General features: G+C 44.8%; 1 protein-coding gene across 2 annotated transcripts in view; it reads left to right on the forward strand.

Moving 5' to 3' along the window:
* RFFL (ring finger and FYVE-like domain containing E3 ubiquitin protein ligase) overlaps positions 1-20,147 on the forward strand; it is a 64,919-nt gene that overhangs the window by 40,868 nt on the left and 3,904 nt on the right. For both annotated transcript variants that reach the window (XM_011968579.1, XM_011968580.1), the window contains exons 2-6: positions 6,228-6,415; positions 10,997-11,407; positions 15,156-15,239; positions 16,176-16,386; positions 17,978-18,001. In XM_011968579.1, the coding sequence (XP_011823969.1) occupies positions 6,228-6,415; positions 10,997-11,407; positions 15,156-15,239; positions 16,176-16,386; positions 17,978-18,001 (918 nt within the window). The remainder of the gene's footprint in view (positions 1-6,227; positions 6,416-10,996; positions 11,408-15,155; positions 15,240-16,175; positions 16,387-17,977; positions 18,002-20,147) is intronic.

Here is a 20,147-nt window from a genome sequence, read left to right on the forward strand (position 1 = left end):
GTCTCGATCTCCTGACCTCGTGATCTGCCCGTCTCGGCCTTCCAAAGTGCTGGGATTACAGGCTTGAGCCACCGCGCCCCGGCCTCTAATTTTTATATTTTTAGTAGAGACGAGGTTTCACCATGTTAGCCGGGATTGGTCTTGCTCTCCTGACCATGTCATTCGCCCACCTTGGCCTCACAAAGTGCTGGGATTACAGGCCTGAGCCACCACGCCAGCCAGCCTCCTTTTTAAAATTAGCCAAATACTTGAATAGGCTGATAGCTCTTCTTTCAGAGATGTTCAGAAGAGGCACTTAAGGTTAGAACCAAAGTTAAGAGAATAAAAATAGTATGGAGGAAGATGGGTTCTCTTGACTCCAGCTAAAGAAGAGTTTTCTTCTGTCTTATATCAAGATGTTCAAGTTGAGTTATATGCCTTTCAAGGCCCCAGATCCCCTCGGGACAAGGACCTAGTCGAAATCACTTTTGGTGTTTCCAGTACCCACAATATAGCTGGTGCTTCCTAAGCGCTTGTTAAAGTACATGGATTTTTGCCGGGCATGGTGGCTCACGCTTGTAATCTCAGCACTTTGGGAGGCCAAGGCAGGTGGATCACCTGAAGTCAGGAGTGCGAGATGAGGCTGGCCAACATGGCGAAACCCCATCTCTACTAAAAATACAAAAATTAGCTGGGTGTGGTAGCTCCCTGTTGTCCCAGCTACTCGGGAGGCTGAGGCAGGAGAATCACTTCAACATGGGAGGTGGCGGTTGCAGTGAGCCAAGATCGTGCCATTGCACTCCAGCCTGGGTGACAGAGTGAGACTCTGTCTCAAGAAAAAAAAGAAAGAAAAAAAAAAGTACATGGATTTAAACAATATACAACTTTCTAGTTTTTCCTACTGATTGTGCCTTACCAGGTGGGTCTGCCCATTTTGTGCAAAGTCCTTGTAGGAAAAATTTACAACCTGTAGATTCCTTGTGTGGAACAAAAGTTTACTTTTTTCTTGTGGCTAAATCTATCTCCCCTTTCCTTTTTAATTTTTTAAATTTTTGAGACAGAAACTTGCCTAGACTGTGGTGCCTAGACTGGAGTGTGCTATGGCACAATCATAGCTCACTACATCCTCCTGGACTCAAGTGATCCTCTGTCCTCTCACATAGCTGGGACTACAGGTGCGTGCCACCATGCCCAGCTAATTTTTATTATTATTTTTTATTTTTTTGAGACAGAATCTTGCTCTGTCACCCAGGCTGCAGTGCAGTGACATGATCTCGGCTCACTGCAAGCTCTGCTTCCTGGGTTCACGCCATTCTCCTGCCTCAGCCTCCCAAGTAGTTAGGACTACAGGTGCCCGCCACCACACCTGGCTAATTTTTTGTATTTTTTTAGTAGAGACGGGGTTTCACTGTGTTAGCCAGGATGGTCTCTATCTCCTGACTTCATGGTCCGCCCGCCTTGGCCTCCCAAAGTGCTGGGATTACAGGTGTGAGCCACCACGGCCGGCCTATTATTATTGTTTTTTATAGAGATGGAGTCTCAGTGTCTTGCCCAGGTTGATCATGAATTCCTGGCCTCAAGCGATCCTCCTGCCTTGGCCTCCCAACATGCTGGGATTATAGATGTGAGCCACTGTGCCTAGCCCCTTTCCTGTTTATTTCGTACTTCCACTTTTCTATTGCTAATACTATAAACGTATATTTGGTTACACCTGCCTTCACCTCTGTCCCACTGTCTGGTGAATGAAGTGACTTTTATCCTGCCTGGGAATAGACCTACCCCCTAATCCTGATCACATGATGACTTCTTTTTCCTATTTATTTATTTATTTTTGAGACGGCATTTCGCTCAAAATGCCCAGGCTGAAGTGCTGTGGCTCACTGCAACTTCACCTCCCGGGTTCAAGTGATTCTCCTGTCTCAGCTTCCTGAGTAGCTTGGATTACAGGTGCGTGCCACCACACCCGGGTAATTTTGTATTTTTAGTGGAGATGGGGTTTCACCATGCTGGCCAGGCTGGTCTCGAACTCCTGACCTCAGGTGATCCGCCCACCTCGGCCTCCCAAAGTGCTGGGATTACAGGCATGAGCCACCGCGCCCAGCCGGATCACTTCTTTTTCTACTCCAGCCTTTACTCCTACTCCCATTTATTGCCAGCTTCACTTCCTCTACAGTCTCTTAATCTTTTGGGGACTCCTCAGCAGTTTGTGAATATGTCTACATTTATCCTGGTGACACCAGATCTTCTTTAGCAACTGCCTTCTCTCTTCCTTTCACTTTACAGTCAAGTTTCTTGAAATAATAATTTATCCTTGGAATTGTGTGAATTCTTACTTCTCATTCACTTTCCAACCTATGATTATCGGCTTATTTCTTCCTAAACTGCTTAGGCAGAGAACACATATGGACACTTTCCTAAACCTTAGTCTATTGGGCATTTTGCATTCTTCCTTGTATTCTGTTCTCTGAGACATTTGACAGCGTTGATAATTTCTTCTTGAAACTAAAAACACTCTCCAGTTCCACCTTCTCTGAGCATTCTTTTTTCCTCTGTGCTGCTGTGGGCTTTCCCCTGCTGCCTTGTAGATGTGGTTTTCCCGTGCCTTCTTCTCTTCTGACCCAGACCATCTAATCAGTCTCCGGCCCCACTCTGGCTTTACGTACTTCGGGTGAGCCACGTGTTCCCAAACCTTTATCTTCAGCCCAAACATGTATTGTATTTAGCCCTGGCTAAATACAAAAATTAGCCAGGCATGGTAGCAGGCGCCTGTAATCCCAGCTACTCGGGAGGCTGAGGCAGGAGAATCACTTGAACCTGGGAGGCAGAGGTTACAGTGAGCTGAGCTCCCGCCTCTGCACTCCAGCCTGGGCGACAGAATGAGACTCCATCCCCAAAAAAAGTTAGTGAATTGTCTACAACCTTGTCCTCTTTGCAGGGGACAAGCCTGGAAAGCCAGATGGTAATTGTTGTGAAATCTGTAGGTTTATTAGGTTTTTTTTGTACCTTTGCCTTCCCAGAAAAATTGTAGTTAAAAGCATTGTTATAATGCAGATAACAACAACTAATGTTTATATAGTGCTTTATAGCATACAGACTGTCCAGATGAGAAAAATGAAGTACAGAAAGTCTATTACTTGTTAGAGGTAGATAACACAGCCTTTAAGTAGTAGAGCAGGACTTAGGACTGAGGCCTTCTTATTCCAGATTCTATATTCTTTTTATTATTACACACTGTCTCAGATTTGTCTATCAACATGTGATTTAAAGAATTACAAAATTTGGCGGGGCATGGTGACTCACACCTGTAATGCCAGCACTTTGGGAGGCCGAGGCAGGTGGATCACTTGAGGTCAGGAGCTTGAGACCAGCCTGGGCAATATGACAAAACCCAGTCTCTACTAAAAATGCAAAATTAGCCAGGTATGGTGGTGCATGCCTACAATCCCAGCTTCTTGCAAGACTGAGGCAGGAGAATCACTTGAACCTGGGAGGCGGCAGTTGCAGTGAACTGAGATCATACCACTCCACTCCAGCCTGGGTGACCGAGTAAGACCCCTGTCTCAAAAAAAAAAAAAAAAAAAAAAAAAAATTAGCTGGGCATGATGACACATGCCTGTAATCCCAGCTATTCAGGAGGCTGAGGCAGGAGAATCACTTGAACCTGGGAGGCGGCAGTTGCAGTGAACTGAGATCATACCACTCCACTCCAGCCTGGGTGACCGAGTAAGACCCCTGTCTCAAAAAAAAAAAAAAAAAAAATTACAAAATATCTATTTCAGAGGGCTATTCCTCCTCTGTTATCTCCATTCTCTTGCCAACAAAGAGCTCATTTACTTTATCATACACACACTCTGTGAAGAACTCTTTACTTCATTATTCCATGTGAACTGTTAATTGCAAGTAAAGGCCAGATTACTTGCAATTCTTCTTCTGGGAACTTAAGTTCCTGGGAACTAAGTTCCTCTTCTGGGAACTTAGAACCCTCAAACAGGTTATATCGAGTCAAGAGAGAAATGTTCTTGATGTGCTGAAGACTGAACAAATGTGTGATTAGTTAAGACTTAGATATTGGATATGATTCATTCATTTGCTGGTTCTTGTTGAGCTACCTGTCTAACTGGGCACTGTTAGACTATCACAATCCCTGTTGTGGTCGGGGTCAGAGGCAAGTTGGGGAGACAGGTGTTAACCAGGGACCCCTGCAGGGGAGAGAATTATATCACAGGTGCAGTGGAGGCAGTGTTGGAAAGCTAAAAAGGACCTAGAGAAGTGAAGAGGTCTAAGGTTATGAGCTATTTGACCTAGGAAGTTACTTCCCCTTTCTGGTTCTCATTCTTTTTTCCTCTATAAAATGACCCAGGTTGAATCAGTTGGCTTCTTAGTTCCTTCCACTTTATGAAAGTGCCTTTGTTAAAACAATGAGTCAGGAGGCAGCAGAGCATTCTATTGTGTGAACTGATTATCGAATAATAACACTAAATGTTTCGTTTATTATCTCTGTAAGCAAAGAGTTCAGGCTCAATGTGTCTACATTGGCTGCTTTAGTCGACTGAGAAAAACACTCATATCTCACATCAATGCTTGGCATTTGAGTGGGCCCTCTTACAATTGTTGGGTTATTCTGACATTTGAGGGATTCAATCCAGATCCTCTTTGTTTTCTGATCGTAGAAATCATCACCCCTTTGTCCCCAGTACCTGCATTTGATATGTAAAATGGGAGTAATAAACCAACACTTCTTTTTTTTTTTTTTTTTTGAGACAGGGTCTCACTTTGTCACCCAGGCTGGAGTGTAGTAGTGCAGTGGCACAATCTCAGCTCACTGCCACCTCTGCCTCTCAGGCTTAAGTGATCCTCATATCTCAGCCTCCTGAGTTGCTGGATTACAGGTGTGTGCCACTACCCCTGGCTAATTTTTGTATTTTTTTGTAGAGATGGGATTTTGCCATGTTGGCCAGACTGGTCTTGAACTCCTGAGATCGAGTGATCCTCCCACCTTGGCTTCTCAAAGTGCTGGGATTATAGGCGTAAGCCACCATACCTGGCCAACACTTCTTTTTTTTTTTTTGAGATGGAGTTTCACTCTTGTCACCCAGGCTGGAGTGCAGTGGCGTAATCTCCCGTCACTGCAACCTCCGCCTCCTGGGTTCAAGCCATTCTCCTCCCTCAGCCTTCTGAGTAACTGGGATTTCAGACATGTGCCACCACACCTGGCTAATTTTGTATTTTTAGTAGAGATGGAGTTTCTCCATGTTGGTCAGGCTGGTCTCAAACTCCTGACCTCAGGTTATCCGCTCGCCTCAGTCTCCCAAAGTGTTGGGATTAACAGGCGTGAGCCACCACACCTGGCTCTGAACACTTCTTAATAAACCTACAGAGGCTCTGATTCAGGAAGGAAGCAAATATTTGTTGAGCTTCTGCTACGTGGACAATAGTGCTAGGGAACAGTACGGTACATAATGGAAGAATATTCCCTGCCCTTGGAGGAATTTATGGCTTAGTAATAGAAAATAAAGAGCAAGATATACCTGGGCAAGAAAGTATAATAGGTGCTGTGATAGAAGTTTATCTAGGATTGGGGGTACAAATGTAAGAGTAGTTTTACTGGCTGGCAGGAGGGGAAATCAATGAATGGACAACATAGTATGGGGAAAAGGATGTTAGGTTTGGAGTCAGAAAACCTGGGTTTGTAGAATCTCAACTCTGTATATTAACTCTCTATATATTAGCTATATATTTTATTTCTTTGAGTCCGGGTTGCATTGTTTATATAAAGCAATTAACAATAGTCTTCCCCAGCCCAGTGCCATGGCTCACGCCTTAATCCTAGCACTTTGGGAAGCCAAAGTGGGCCCATCACAACATCAGGAGTTTGAGACCAGCCTGGCGAATGTGGTGAAACCCTGTCTCTATTAAAAATACAAAAAATTTAGCCAGGCATGGTGGCGGGCACCTGTAATCCAAGCTGTTCGGGAGGCTGAGGCTGGAGAATTGCTTGAACCCAGGAGGCGGAGGTTGCGGTGAGCCAAGATCACACCACTGCTCTCCAGCCTAGGCAACAAGAGCGAAACTCTGTCTCGGGAGAAAAAAAAAAAAAGAAATCTGTGATCCTTGAAAACACATCCACCCCTCTACCTTGGTGGCATGTGTGGATTGAGTATCACTGCTCACCTGTGCTCTCGGACATCAAAAGGACAGTAGAGGTGCATCTTAACTCTGACCTTTTCCCCTTTCCTCCCTTGCACCAGATTTTATCATGTGGGCAACCTGCTGCAACTGGTTCTGCCTGGATGGACAGCCTGAAGAGGTCCCACCACCCCAGGGAGCCAGGATGCAGGCCTATTCCAACCCTGGGTACAGCTCCTTCCCTTCCCCAACAGGCCTGGAACCAAGCTGCAAGTCCTGTGGGGCTCACTTTGCAAGCACAGCCAGGAAGGTGAGTGCTGACTTCTTGGCCTGCTCTGCCACTGCAGCCTATGGACCATGGGCAAGCACTGCTGACCCCTCTGAGTGCCTGCAACCTTGCCTTTCCCTGTGTAATGCTGGTGACCCAGACCTGTCCCTTTCACAAAAATGTTCAAGGAGAACTAACCAAGTAAAAGCAAAAGCAAAGCATGTCAGCATAGATTTGGAGTCAGTAGACCTGAATTCAGTTATCAGCTTTGCTGCTTACTAGCTATATGATTTAACCTCTCTTGAGATTCAGTTTCCCTGTTATAAAATGGGATGATTGTTGTCCTCATCTTTCAGTGTTGTGGGAATAAAGTGAGACAAGAAAGCCATGAAGGGTGCCTAGCACGATGCTTAGAATGTCGTAGGCACTTGATGTTATTTACTTCATTAGCCACCATCACAAAAGACCTGATTGCAGATTAACTTGTTCTTTTTATCAAAAACAATGTTAAGGATGCCTCAGATACATTAGGACCATAACAAAGACTGGAGCTTATTTACTGTAGCAGATTTCATTTGAAATGCTTGGGAGCCATGCTTCCCAAATGAGTGAGCTGGAAGTAAAATTACTGGCTGGATTATGGTGTCTAGGTGTGCACCCTCCCTCTTCCAGAGACAGTGAGTTATCTGTGATCAAGCAGGACTAGGGCAGAAGGTAAACCCTCACCTGGGTAAAGAACTCCTGCATTCTGCATTTTTCTGCAGAATGGGAAGTTTGCAGCCCAGAATAAGTGATAGGATATGATGTTAAAATGGTGATCATGCGAAATTTGAGAGGAAATCATACTTTTAAACCATCTGCTATGTGCAAAGGACTGTTTAAGGAATTTAAATTTTTTTTATTTCATTTAATCCGCACAATAGCTATGATATACATTATAGAATCTCCCAAATCCCATTTTACATATGAGAAACTAGGGCTCAGGGTTTAAAATTTAAGAAGAACATTGAATGTGTTAAATTCCTGACAAATAGCATGAGAGATATTAAAATACTCATTCTTTTCCCTTGACTTCAGTAGCGCTCAAGATCACATAGTTATTAAATGACAGAGCCGAGATTCAAACCCAGGTCCTTGATTCCAAAGCCCCCTCCAGAAGACGTTCAGCATGTCGAGTAGAAGATGACAGTTATAGGCCTGGGTGCCTAGAGAAGCAAGGCAATGATTAAAATAAGGTGCTTTTTTTCTTATTTATTGGAAAATGAATTACTGAATATCTACTGTGTATCAGGAATTGCCTGGGCTAGGGAGGCAGAGATGAAGAAGGTCATTCCTGCTTAACAGGGAGCTTGCAGTCGCACAGGGAGGTGAGGACAGTGCACACCATACAATGTGACAAAAGAAAAGTGTGTGTAACAAGAAGAGCTTCTGTGAGGGGAAGAAAAATTCCAGTTTGGATGGTAAAAGATGATTATTGGTACAATATTTTCTTGCTACAAAAGTATGAATTAATTTTGTGCAATTTACAGTGAATTTTGTGAATATTAAGGGTGTTTTCATCTATGAGAATTTTTCATTTGTAATTTCATGCTTAAGTGGATCAGCATTCTTATCTTAAGGGTTTGGCATTTAACAGCCAGGGGCTCTCAAAATGTCTTTTTCTAGAAGTGCTTGAATTGAAATGATTGCATGGATCCTACTGTCTTTTTCTTTTCCTTTTTCTTCATTATGGTCAGTATTTTCTGATTGCTTTCTGGGTGCAAAGCACTGATAACATTCAGGACTTTATAGAGAGAACATAAGGAAGATGTGGCCCTTGCATTCCCTGAGTTTTCAGTCCTAAAGAGAAATGGCAGACTGTAATTTTGCCACAAGCCAAATACCCCACCTCTACTGGTAATACCTCTCTGTGGTTTAGCTGTGACCGACAGTTTTGGAGGGAGTCTGGCACCCAGCCTCTTTAGTTGGACCAGTTGGAGGAGGAGGTTATGCTTGGAGCCATGGAAGTGATATTCAGATCTCAGAGTGTTAAGAGAGGACCGGGTCTTAGGTGCCGGTAAGGGGAAAAGAAATTAAAGGTGACTGTTTTACCTTTTCTGGAGCATCTACCTTGTGCTAAGGTTTTATATACATTCTCTCATGTAATATTTCCCATATTCCAGGGAATAGGGGTGGGAGGGAGTAGGAGCAAGGGAAGGGCAGTTGGCAAACGGGAGCCAGCAGAGCCCTGCACACAGCATCCTTGAAGGATGGTGCCCACCTGAGGTGCCATGGCCAGTTCTGTGATGCTGGATATCTTAGTGCACTCTGGGCATTTCTGCAGGCACGTTGGTTGCCTCCACTAATTCATCTTTCATACTACCTGGTTACTCAGTTGTTTTGAACCATTTGGTAGAATTTATACATAAGCGTGTCCTTTGCTCATTCTGCCTGCATTTGTTGACAGCCCTTTTTTCCTTTCCTCCTGTTCTCTCCTTCCACTGCAAACTGGGGTTTTAGCCTCAAGCCCTATCCTGTTCCTGTAGGGTGTGTTTCAGATGCCAGCTTATTTCAGAGTCCCCTGTGAGCCAGTGGGTGTATAGAAGCTAGGTTGCTGTCTGCATTCTGATCTTGCATCCAACAAGCCACACACATTTGAAGAAAGAATAGAGAGTTGTTTGGATCTGGCTGATTGAGCAATGCAGGCTTTATAATTGTGTCAAGCTAGGTCTTGTCAAACTGCATTGACTTAAGTAATATTCCATGTCAGGCCCACAGGTTTATGACATTGAAGCCTGTTTGTTTCAGTCTCAGTCATCCTAAGCACACTTCATTTCCCAATAGAAAAGCTTTAGATGTGAATGAACCCCAAATACCTGAAAACATCCATTTTCTGCCTGCGTGGCTACTGGTGCCAACACCGTTACACTGCTAGTGCAGCCATGCATCCTTTTAAGTCTGTCTCTGAACAGTGTATTGTTTGGTTATAACTGTGTGGAGAATTAGGGAGCTTGATATATGTCCCTTTGCAATGCCTTCTAAGTCTTAATAGCCAAAACTGGGTGGTAAATATTATTTTCTTTTCCTTTTACTATATGAATGATACTTAGACAAAACATATAACTATCTTAACTATGCAGACATTTACTTCAGTCCAGAGTGTCTGTGATCTTGACTATGAGAATCTTGTCTCTTAAGCATTCTTTTTTAGCTTGAACAGCTTTCTATATTTTGAAAAGATGGACCAGAAATATTTAAGTTACTACTTAAGTCAACACAGGATGAAAAGTTTTTAACTTCTTTAAAGGAATAGTGAGGGTGCCCTCGAGGCCAATCCCAGTGTGCTCAGGAATTACCTCTCTTTTTGGGGGTGTGACATGCTCTTGGCCAGAACAGAGCTCAGCCAGATGTCACTGTGCTTGCTCAGCCTGTGGGGTGAGAGGCTGAGGATTGCTTCCTGTGGGCTGAGTAAGCCTTCGTGTGTTGTCAGTGACTGCCAGAGTAGCTGCTGCCAGGCAGTACCAGCTTGCCCATCAGGCGCCCGTTGCCTAACTGAGACACTCTGTGCTTTCAGTAACGAGAGTACCCTGATGTCCAGACGGTCTCCCGTTGCTATCTAAATATTTGTCTTGGATATGGTCGTAAGCACCACTGGGTTCCCAGCACTCTGAGTGGACCTTCCTGGAGTGGGGAGCCTATGTCGATGGGGCAGTGGGTGGGGAATTTGGAGATGGGAAGCCAGGCCCTTGACTCAGAACTGTTCCGTGCTTGAATGGAACTAAGCTCTGCAGCATGGCCTGGTGGGAAGAATGTGATCATGAGCATTAGCCTCCGACAGACCTTGAGTGTGAATCCCAGCTCTCCTGTTTACTGTCTGACCTTGAATACAGTAGTTGATCTCCCTAAGCCTCGGTTGCTTTGTCTGTGGATCAGGGAAGAACACTAATACCTACTTTGCAGTGTCGCTTTGAGAATTAAATGACAAGCTAGCATATAGAAGCACTTCAGTAAATTAATATTAATTGTAACAACCACCATAACCTTCATGCAGAAATAATTATAGTTTAGGATTTGAATCCTGGCTCTCACCGTTAGCTAATATTTCCTAGCTATAATAAAACAGCTAACACTTGTTGAGGACTCATTTTGTGTTAGATCTGCTAAATGAATTCTCTCTTAATCTTCACAACCACCCCATGAGGTAGATACTGTTATCAACCCCATTCCACAGATGTGGAAACTGAGCACCAGAGAGGCTAAATTACACACCCAAGGTGATACTGCAAGAAATAAGGGAGGGGAGGCTTAATAAAAATGCAGAACTTTTTGATTCTAAAGCTGGTAGTCTTGATTAATACCTCAGGTGCTTCGTGAATAAATAAAGTAAGCCTCAAATTAAATAATAAACGTGAAGTGTCCTGTACATGGATATACACAATACACACTGGAGGTCTGCCACCCCTGAGTGGCTTTTAATCTAAAATCTGAAAGTGGCTTGCACCCTTAGTTATGTGAGAGAGCTTAGTAAAAGTAAGAATGACTGGAGGAGATCCTGCTGGGCTTGGCAGCTCTGAAGCTCCCATCTCACTCTCTGTCTTGTTCTCTCAATCTGACATGGTTTCCTGTGTCTCTTCCTCTAAGCAGCAGACCTGCTTGGACTGTAAGAAAAATTTCTGCATGACCTGTTCGAGCCAAGTGGGGAATGGGCCCCGCCTCTGCCTTCTCTGCCAACGGTTTCGAGCTACAGCCTTTCAGCGAGAGGAGCTCATGAAGATGAAGGTGAAGGACTTGAGGGACTATCTCAGCCTCCATGACATCTCTACCGAAATGTGCCGGGAGAAAGAAGAGCTGGTGCTCTTGGTCCTTGGCCAGCAGCCTATAATCTCCCAGGAGGGCAGGACTCATGCCTCCACCTTGTCCCCAGACTTTCCTGAGCAGCAGGCCTTCCTAACCCAGCCTCACTCCAGCATGGTTCCACCTACCTCACCCAACCTCCCCTCTTCATCTGCACAAGCCACCTCTGTTCCCCCAGCCCAGGTTCAGGAGAATCAGCAGGTAAGGGCCCATTTGTAGTCTTTGCCAGTCCGTGCCAGTTTGAGGGCTCATTTTCATTTTCCTCTCCTGCCTGTGTTGTGAGAATGGGGTATAAGGCTAAGTGTCTTGATTATGTGAAGCCTTTCTGACTACTGGTGCACCAAGTGTTTTCTGGGTATCAGACTCATGTTTTGGCTTTCTTCAGAGATGATATGCACAGTACCAAATTTTTTTGTTTGCTTTTTGTTTTTAATACACACATATCCTAGTTAGACATTTTTTTAAAGTTCATCATTCCAGAAATATTTTGAGAAAAATAACCATTAAGCCATCAGATTTAGTTCTGGTCCAATTTGTCTTCCAACTTAATTCCTTTGTTCCGGTCTTCATTGGCTGGATTGGGAACTTAGTTCCTTAGTAACCATCACAAGGAATATAGGAAAGCAAAGGGCTATATGGAGGTAAGGAAGGGTGGGGAAACAAAGACACTGCTTCTCTTACCAGTCACTGACTGGAAGCAGGAGTAGTTGGCATGCTGTACTTGTATGCTGCTTCTTCATTATCCTGGGGGGCTTGGAAGCTAAGAGCAGCACATCAACTGAATCATGACCCAGGCCTGGGGAGTACAGAAATGAGTAATATACTCTCTCAAAAAGCCCCCAGAAGAGGGAAGGTGGACACGTAGACCAGCTAACTCCTGGATTAGAGTGAGGCCAGTGGACATAACTGTTGTATAAGAAGTGGTGATGTTGCAGAAGTGCCTTAGTGACTCTGTTATTTATAGCAGCAGTCCCTAACCTTTTTAGCACCAAGGACTGGTTTTGGAAGACCATTTTTCCACAGACTGGGGCGCGTTGATTTCAGGATGAAACTGTTCCACCCAGATCATCAGGCATTAGTTAGATTTTCATAAGGAGCATGCATCCTAGATCCCTCGCATGCACAGTTCACAACAGGGTTCACACTCCTAGGACAATCTAATGCCACCACTTATCTGACAGGAGGCGAAGCTCAAGCAGTAATGCTCGCTTGCCAGCCACTCACCTCCTGCTGTGCATCTGGGTTCCTAACAAGCCATGGACCAGTACCAGTCTGTGGCCCAGGGGTTGGGGACCCTTGATATAGGGCTTGGGCAATATGGGGGAATTAGGAACTACGAGATCTAATTTCCACATCCCCTTTTGTCACTGACTTCTTGGTCCCCTTGGGCAAACGTTGAGCCTACAACAATGAAATGGGGTTAGTAATCACAGACCACTTTTGATCTTGCCAGGATCTTGAGAGACCTGAATGTGTGATACCATGTCTGAAAGAGCTCTGAGCTACTTACAGCTGGTATAGTGCTAGTGCTGTTAGTTCCTACACATGATGTGGATGGCTGCTGCTGCTTGTTTATGATCACTTCCTTTGCCAGGACTGGGCCCCCTGATTCAGCTCTGGACAAGCACTGAGGCATAAAGGCCAATGTGATAGCATAATTTAACTGCAGTAAAATCATTTAACTCCCTTTTTGGCCTGAGCATGTTTTTCTCCACAGCTGTACTTTAACTCTTTCCTAAGCTCTGACTCTTGGTCTGCTAGACAGATTTTAACTCCTGCTATATATTCTTCCCTTTGCTTGTGTGTGTGTGTGTGTGTGTGTGTGTGTTTTGTGAGCACTCTGTGTATAAGGAGCTAGGAAAAGAACTTGAGGAATTCTTTTTCTGTAAAGAACCTTGGCTGGGCATGGTGGTTCATGCCTCTAATCCCAGCACTTTGGGAAGCTGAGGCAGGCGGATCGTTTGAGCCTAGGAATTTGAGACTAGCCTGGCAACATGGCAAAACCCTGTCTCTACAAAAAAATACAAAAATTAGCTGGGCGTGATGGTGGGCACCTGTAGCTACTCAAGAGGCTCAGGTGGGAGGATCATTTAAGCCTGGGAGGTCGAGGCTGCAGTGAGCTGTGATCGTGCCACCACACTTCAGCTTGGGCAACAGAGTGAGATCCTGTCTCAGAAAACAAAAACAAAAAACCAACCAAACCTTCAGGTAGATTTTTCAATGAAAGATTATAAGCTTCCTGTCATTAACCAGAAATTTCCAGATTGCACCTAAAGGTGACCCTACATACAAGATCTAAGTGGGTACTTTTCCTCTGAGATTTTCAGGAGACCTTAATGTCTGCTTACATCCCCTGTTCTGGTGAGAGCTGCACTTTGCAAGCAGGAAAAACAGGCATGGAAGAATTAAGTAACTTACGCAGTGCTGTCTGACAAGTTCACCAGTGAGCTGCACCTAGAATGTAAATTTCCTTATAATACTTGCTCAACCAGAGTTCTTTCTTCTACCTTTAGTGCCCTAGCAATAATAGTTGCTAGGCAAGGAAGGTATACAATAAGCACAACTGTGGACAGATACTAGTTTCGGATTTTTATTTAACCAGTGGGCAAACCGGAAAGACAAGAGCATGCTTTGCAGCATGAGGTCATTTCTCTTTCTAGGAAACAGGACATCTGAAAGATATCTACTTAGGAACAGGTTAGGCTCTGAAGGATTCCAGGGTAATTCCAAGGTGACACTGCCTGAGAGACCAGTGAGGACCTAGAGTAAGCTAAGAGAAAACATTGTTGATGAAGACATTGATTTGGATCCATCCCTATACATGTGTACTATGCATTTGATCTTGCCTTCACTTGGCATTTTGTTATTTCTACTTTTCATTTCCATTGCAGTTGGTTGCCTCCTCTTGATTAGCTCCATATTATGCATCCTAATGTGGGATGAGTGGCTGGGGTCAGTGGGTGACTTTGGTTTCCCAGATTGTCCCTTCACTGGCATCCCCAGAATCTGGTGGAAAAGGCCTGTGAGCTCAGACACCTCTTTGCTCTGAGCTCACAGCAGGCCCTTTGCATGCAGGGAGTAGTGGGTGAGGAGGATCTACTTGAGGGGTTTGTAGCTTAAATGGTGATGGAATTAGGAGGCTCACAGTTCTGCCTACTCTTTGGCCAAACCTCCTAAAGGACTACTCAGGAGGAACCTTTTGAGAAGTGAAAATTCTAAGCATAATGAAATCCTATAAGCATAGGCAGTGTTTTATAGTATTAGGCTAATAGATTCTTAGATACATTAAAATATTCTTTGACTAGGTCTAGACATAGCACTTAATAATAGTGTGCTCAACATGGAAACACATTTCCAGAATGTGAGAGTAGTTACTAGGCAGAAAAGAGACTAGGGTGGTGATGGTCTGGAAACTTTGTCCCATCACTGTCAGATAAGGAAGCCAGGGAGATTTAGTGTGAAGGAGGGGAAAACATGGTATAAACAGTTTGGGGAAAAAACAAAACAAAACAAAACCCAGCAGACTATGGTTTGAGGAGCAGAACCAGGGATAGGGATGGCAATTTTGGATCAGTGTCAAGAAAAACCTTGATGCCAGATAGAGAGCAGTCCAGCAGCAGAATGGACACAGTGACCTTCCCTTCACCTGTGTTGCTCAAGCTGAGATTAAATTGATGGTGAGTGGTGGCTACTGCCATCCTGGTGTGTGCAGAATTAATGCAATTTTGTTCTAGAGGGCGGCTTTGTCTATTGAAATGTATTTGTGTTGTTTCTCTGCTTGACAAAGTTGGTATCAGAGAGCAGGCTTTTGTAATGATGCTCTAAGAGGCTCCGGATTTCTGGGCGTGATGGGAATACATTGTGGACATTGTGTGAGTTGAAAAGAGGCCCATGCTATGCAGATCTCTGGGACATCTCTAGATGTGATGTTACTTTTCTCTTCCCACAGGCCAATGGCCATGTGTCTCAGGATCAAGAGGAACCCGTCTACCTGGAGAGCGTGGCCAGAGCACCTGCTGAGGATGAGACCCAGGTGGGGCCTCTGCTCGGGTCTGTGTCTTCACCTTTGCTCTTTCACTGGTGTTCTTAGGAACCTCTTCGGGTGGAGAGAGAATAAATGTGTGATGATAGTGCTTCCGAAATTATATTTTTGGGATAGGGTTTAGTGTTAGTGTTCCAGGTTAACTTGTGAAGCTGTCAGTGTGTTTATAAGGAGTTGTGAGGTCATAGTGGAGACTGAGAAGCCTCATGGCCCATTATATTTCCAGTCTCTTGACTTTCCAAGAGCTGCCAGAGGGCAGGCTTGTGCTGCTGCTGTGAAAATCTTGTTCTTTTCTCCTGCTTCTAGCACACTGTAGCCATTGTCAAGGGAAGGAGGTCAGACAATTAACCAGGCAGGGCCAGTCCAGAGCACAGACCAGGGAGCTATGGCCAAGATTGTGTACAGAGGAGTACTTGCCAGGGAAATGTGCCTCTTGTGGGCAAGTAGAAGTCTCCAGGGGAGAAGGGCCAGCACCATGCTGGGTTTCATGTGCAGCCATATTTAACCTCTACAGGACCCTGTGGGGTATGACTGCTCTCTCCCCTTTATGGAGGGGCAAACAGGCTCAGAGTGGTAAGCAACTTGCTGGATATTATTTAGCATTAACCAGCAGAGCAGTCAAGATTCAAAATTAGGGTCATATGACTCAAACCAGCGCTCCTTCTACCATACTTCTATCTAGTACTGTGTCACACTGATTGGTTGGTCTGTGTCTGTTTGCTCCTAAGCACAGAATCATGGGTCAGGAAGAGATTCTAGTAAATTTTGCAATGCAGAGCCCCATGCCAGGTACTCATCCTGTCTCTGTTCCTACCTTTCATGAGGTCAGTCACCAAAATTATGATGTGGTGAGTGCTTTGGGGTCCTTGGAGAAACAGCTTGAGGAGGTAAGAGCTGAGCACACTGATCTCTTCTTTGCCATTGCAGTCTATTGACTCAGAGGACAGCTTCGTCCCAGGCCGAAGGGCCTCTCTGTCTGACCTGACTGACCTGGAGGACATTGAAGGCCTGACAGTGCGGCAGCTGAAAGAGATCTTGGCTCGCAACTTTGTCAACTACAAGGGCTGCTGTGAGAAGTGGGAGCTGATGGAGAGAGTGACTCGGCTATACAAGGATCAGAAAGGACTCCAGCACCTGGGTGAGGGGCTATCTGCATGGTAGCTATACAGAGCTCAGAAGTGTTTGCTGTCACTCCAAAGCCTGATGGCACTGACTTGACTCAATTTCCACACTTTTAGCCATGGAAGGAGACACCTTACATATCTGCACCATCTAATAATAGCTGTCATTTGTGGTGGAGTGTCAAAACTAGATTAGGCATTGCATATATTTATTCCTTAGAGCAACCTATGAAATAGACATTATTAGCATCACCCTTTTACCATAGAGCCCAGTTTTAACTGAGAATTTTCTGGTCTAAGTCCATAGCCTTTCTCACCATATGCTATCCCCTCCCTACTCACCACCACCTTGTAAGTTTTCTTACCTTAGCATAAGAATGCTTGTTCTGAAGATTTGGGAGGTAGAAAATGAATCTACATACATAGTAGGAGAAGGTATATGTTCTGTCCGCACTTGGGCTTTTCCTTTTGTTCATTTCCCGGGGCATTTTACACTGTATCATTCAGCAGATGCCCAGGAAAATATCTGGGTCTGTGGTTAAATGAGTTCAGGGAAAAATACCTCATACTGTATCTTCATTACTGATTTATGGTAGATTTTTATATTAAAGGCAGTGAAGTCCTGCAGAAGAGAAATGTGTTTTGGCTGTTTTGAACTTAGCATTTCCTGAAATTATTTCACCACAGAATCTTCTCCTTTCCTCCCATCCCCAATGGATTCAGTTCCTACAGAGCAACATACTGACTCCTTGCTTGGTAAGAGTGGTCGAAGTCAGATTTCAGGCTGTCTTCTACCAGTAGCTCAAATTTATCAGTGTTAGGGGACATCTGACTGACTCTTCACCTGATTGCAGACTGAGGACTACTGTCTGTTTTCCCTTTGGAATTGTTTCAAGAGTCTTCTCTTGAGTTGTCAGGACCTGGGGAACAGAACAGATGACTCCACGTGGGAATTTTATCCAGATTCCCTGACTGACTGAAACAGCTAGATAGTTCATTCTTTCTTGACTTTATTGCTGGCTTCAAAATAGAAAAGCATATTGCGCATATAAAGTATCCTTCTACTTGGCAGTTTGTGCAAACTGATGGAATACATTTTTCTAAGAGTAGACCAGGGTGCAGTGGCTCATGCCTGTAATCCCAGCACTCTGGGAAGCTGAGGCAGGTGGATCACTTGAGATCAGGAGTTCAAGACCAGCCTAGGTAACATGGTGAAACCCCGTCTCCACCAAAAACAAAAAATTAGCTGGGAGTGGTGGCATGTGCCTGTAGTCCCCAGGTACTGGGGAGGCCGAGGCAGGAGAATCACTTGAACCCAGGAGAAAGAGGTTGCAGTGAGCCAAGATCATGCCACTGCACTCCAGCCTAGGCAACAGAGTGAGGCTCCATCTCAAAAAAAAAAAAAAAAAAAAAAAAAAGATCAGATGCTTTGTGTGAGTTCTGAGCATGTATAGTGGGTAAAGAGGGCTGATGTCCATTTAGGCTCTTGGCAAGCCTGGTTCCCAGCAGGGAGTGGTAAGAGTTCAGAAACGATGTCAGGGCAGTAAGAGACTTTGTTTGTACCATCATGCCATCACCTATTCAGACATCCTTCTCTTTCCTTTTCAGTCAGTGGTGCTGAAGACCAAAACGGTATGTAGTTGTTTCTGTTTGGGAATGGGTTTAGGCTCTTTTGTCCTCTTCAACCCCAATCCCTTTAGTAGTCTTAAGAATTCTGAGCATTTCAGCCTCCAGAGAGAGGGTGTGTGGGAAACTCACAGAGACCCAGGGGGCCTCTCACCATCTTTGGAAATTCTCTCTGAGGCCAGCCGTGGTGGCTCACGCCTGTAATCTCAGCACTTTGGGAGGCTGAGGTGGGTGGATCACAAGGTCAGGAGATTGAGACCATCCTGGCTAACACGGTGAAACCCCGTTTCTACTGAAAATACAAAAAAATTAGCCAGGCGTGGTGGTGGGTGCCTGTAGTCCCAGCTACTCTGGAGGCTGAGACAGGAGAATGGCGTGAACCCGGGAGGCAGAGCTTGCGGAGAACCGAGATCGCGCCACTGCACTCCAGCCTGGGCGACAGAGTGAGATTCCGTCTCAAAAAAAAAAAAAGAAAAAAAGAAATTCTCTGTGCTCCCTGTGTAGGAAGCAGCGTGGAGCATATCAGGGGTAGCCTGACTGATGTGTATGTCTCCACTAAAACAGAGAAGGGGTGGCATGTATCACACTCAGCTCATTTTAAAAAAATCCTGGTGTGTTCAGTTCTGGTCTGGGTAGGGAGGGTCTCTGTGTGCACCTTCTGGGGAATCAGGGTGTTTAGCAGCTTCTGTTACTAACCAAAAAGAAAGGGTGGTGACCTAAGACAGCCCTGTTTGTACAGGGCCGGTAATGGTTAGAGCTACTCTGGAGCTAACACATGTGCTACTCTCTGGGCATAAGCTATATATCTCAGCTCAGCTGCCATTCACTTAAAGACCACGCTGGGCCCTCAGGTACTCCCAGAACACACTGCAGAACTCCTGACCATCTGTGGGGACATTCTGAAATATGCTATGTGTTTTCAAAAAGCCTCAAGGGTATGTGGTTGTGAACTCCCTCCCAAGAGGACGTTCTTAGAGTAGTCTTGGACTAGCCTGCAAGCATTTTAAAACTATTTCAGAAGACTTCCCAAATTTATTTAGTAAAATGGCCTTTTGCTCAGAATGGGCATCAGACATAAAAAACCGCTGAGCTTTTCTCAATTCCCCAAAACCATTTGGAGTTCTAGACCTACCCCCACCACCCCGCCCCCCAGCATCACCTGGTACCAAGATCAGGCTGATCTACTTGGTGCTTCCTTTCTTTGTCTGATTCCCTGGGAGAATGCTGACAGCTGAGTTAATGCATTTGTTGTTACTCCTCAGAGAATGAGTAATTGAAAATTATAAATTATTCCCACTCATCTTAGGTATTTGTAGTCTCTAAACTTCTGTTAGGGCCAACAGCACCTCAAAAGAGGCAAATAGGTTTCACTCCCTTTCACATCCAGCCTACCTGCTAAGGGGAAGTATTTTTTAACTTTTGAATAGTCCAGAAAAGAGAAAGTATAGATGCAATAAGGGAGAATTCCTCTATGGGGTGGCCAACCCCCAGATGGTAGAGGTGACTTGTGTGAGATCAGTTCCTTTTTATGGGTACCTACTTCAGGCTACAATTTAAGACATGTTGGAGATGGCTGGGCTTTTGAACATGACTTTTTCTGTTTGGGTCAGCTCTACTAGGATACTAGTCATGCCCACTATATTCTGCTAGTGACACAGGCCAGTTAGCATTTATTGAGAACTCTGTGCACTTGGCAGTTGATCTCTGTGGATAGTTTATACTCTTAGGGCAGTTAGGCAGAAGGCCATTCTAGAGCAGGAGCTGTGGGGCCAGCCTGCCTGGGTTTGCATCCTGGCTCCTCGACTTAGCAGCTGTGTGCCCTTGGGTAAGCCACTTATTTTTTTGCCCCGGTTGGCCTCATCTATAAAATGAAAATAACAAGAGGTCCTACTTCATAGTTTTTGTGAGGTTTCAGTGAGTTAATACATGCAAAGCTTTCAGGACCCTGCCTAGCACACGGTAAGCATTCAGTAAATGTGGGATGTTGTCATTCCCTTGGGAAGATGTTCATTCATCAGACATTTAGAGTACCTACCATATGACTGGCACTGGGGGCTTCAAAGATGAGTATCTAACCTCGGAGCATGGAATAAATGCTAAGCATATAATTGTAAAAATTGATTGAATATGTAGAATTAAAGAGCTCACAGTC

The sequence above is a fragment of the Mandrillus leucophaeus genome, unplaced genomic scaffold (assembly GCF_000951045.1).
Source record: "Mandrillus leucophaeus isolate KB7577 unplaced genomic scaffold, Mleu.le_1.0 Scaffold849, whole genome shotgun sequence".
NCBI lineage: Eukaryota > Metazoa > Chordata > Mammalia > Primates > Cercopithecidae > Mandrillus > Mandrillus leucophaeus.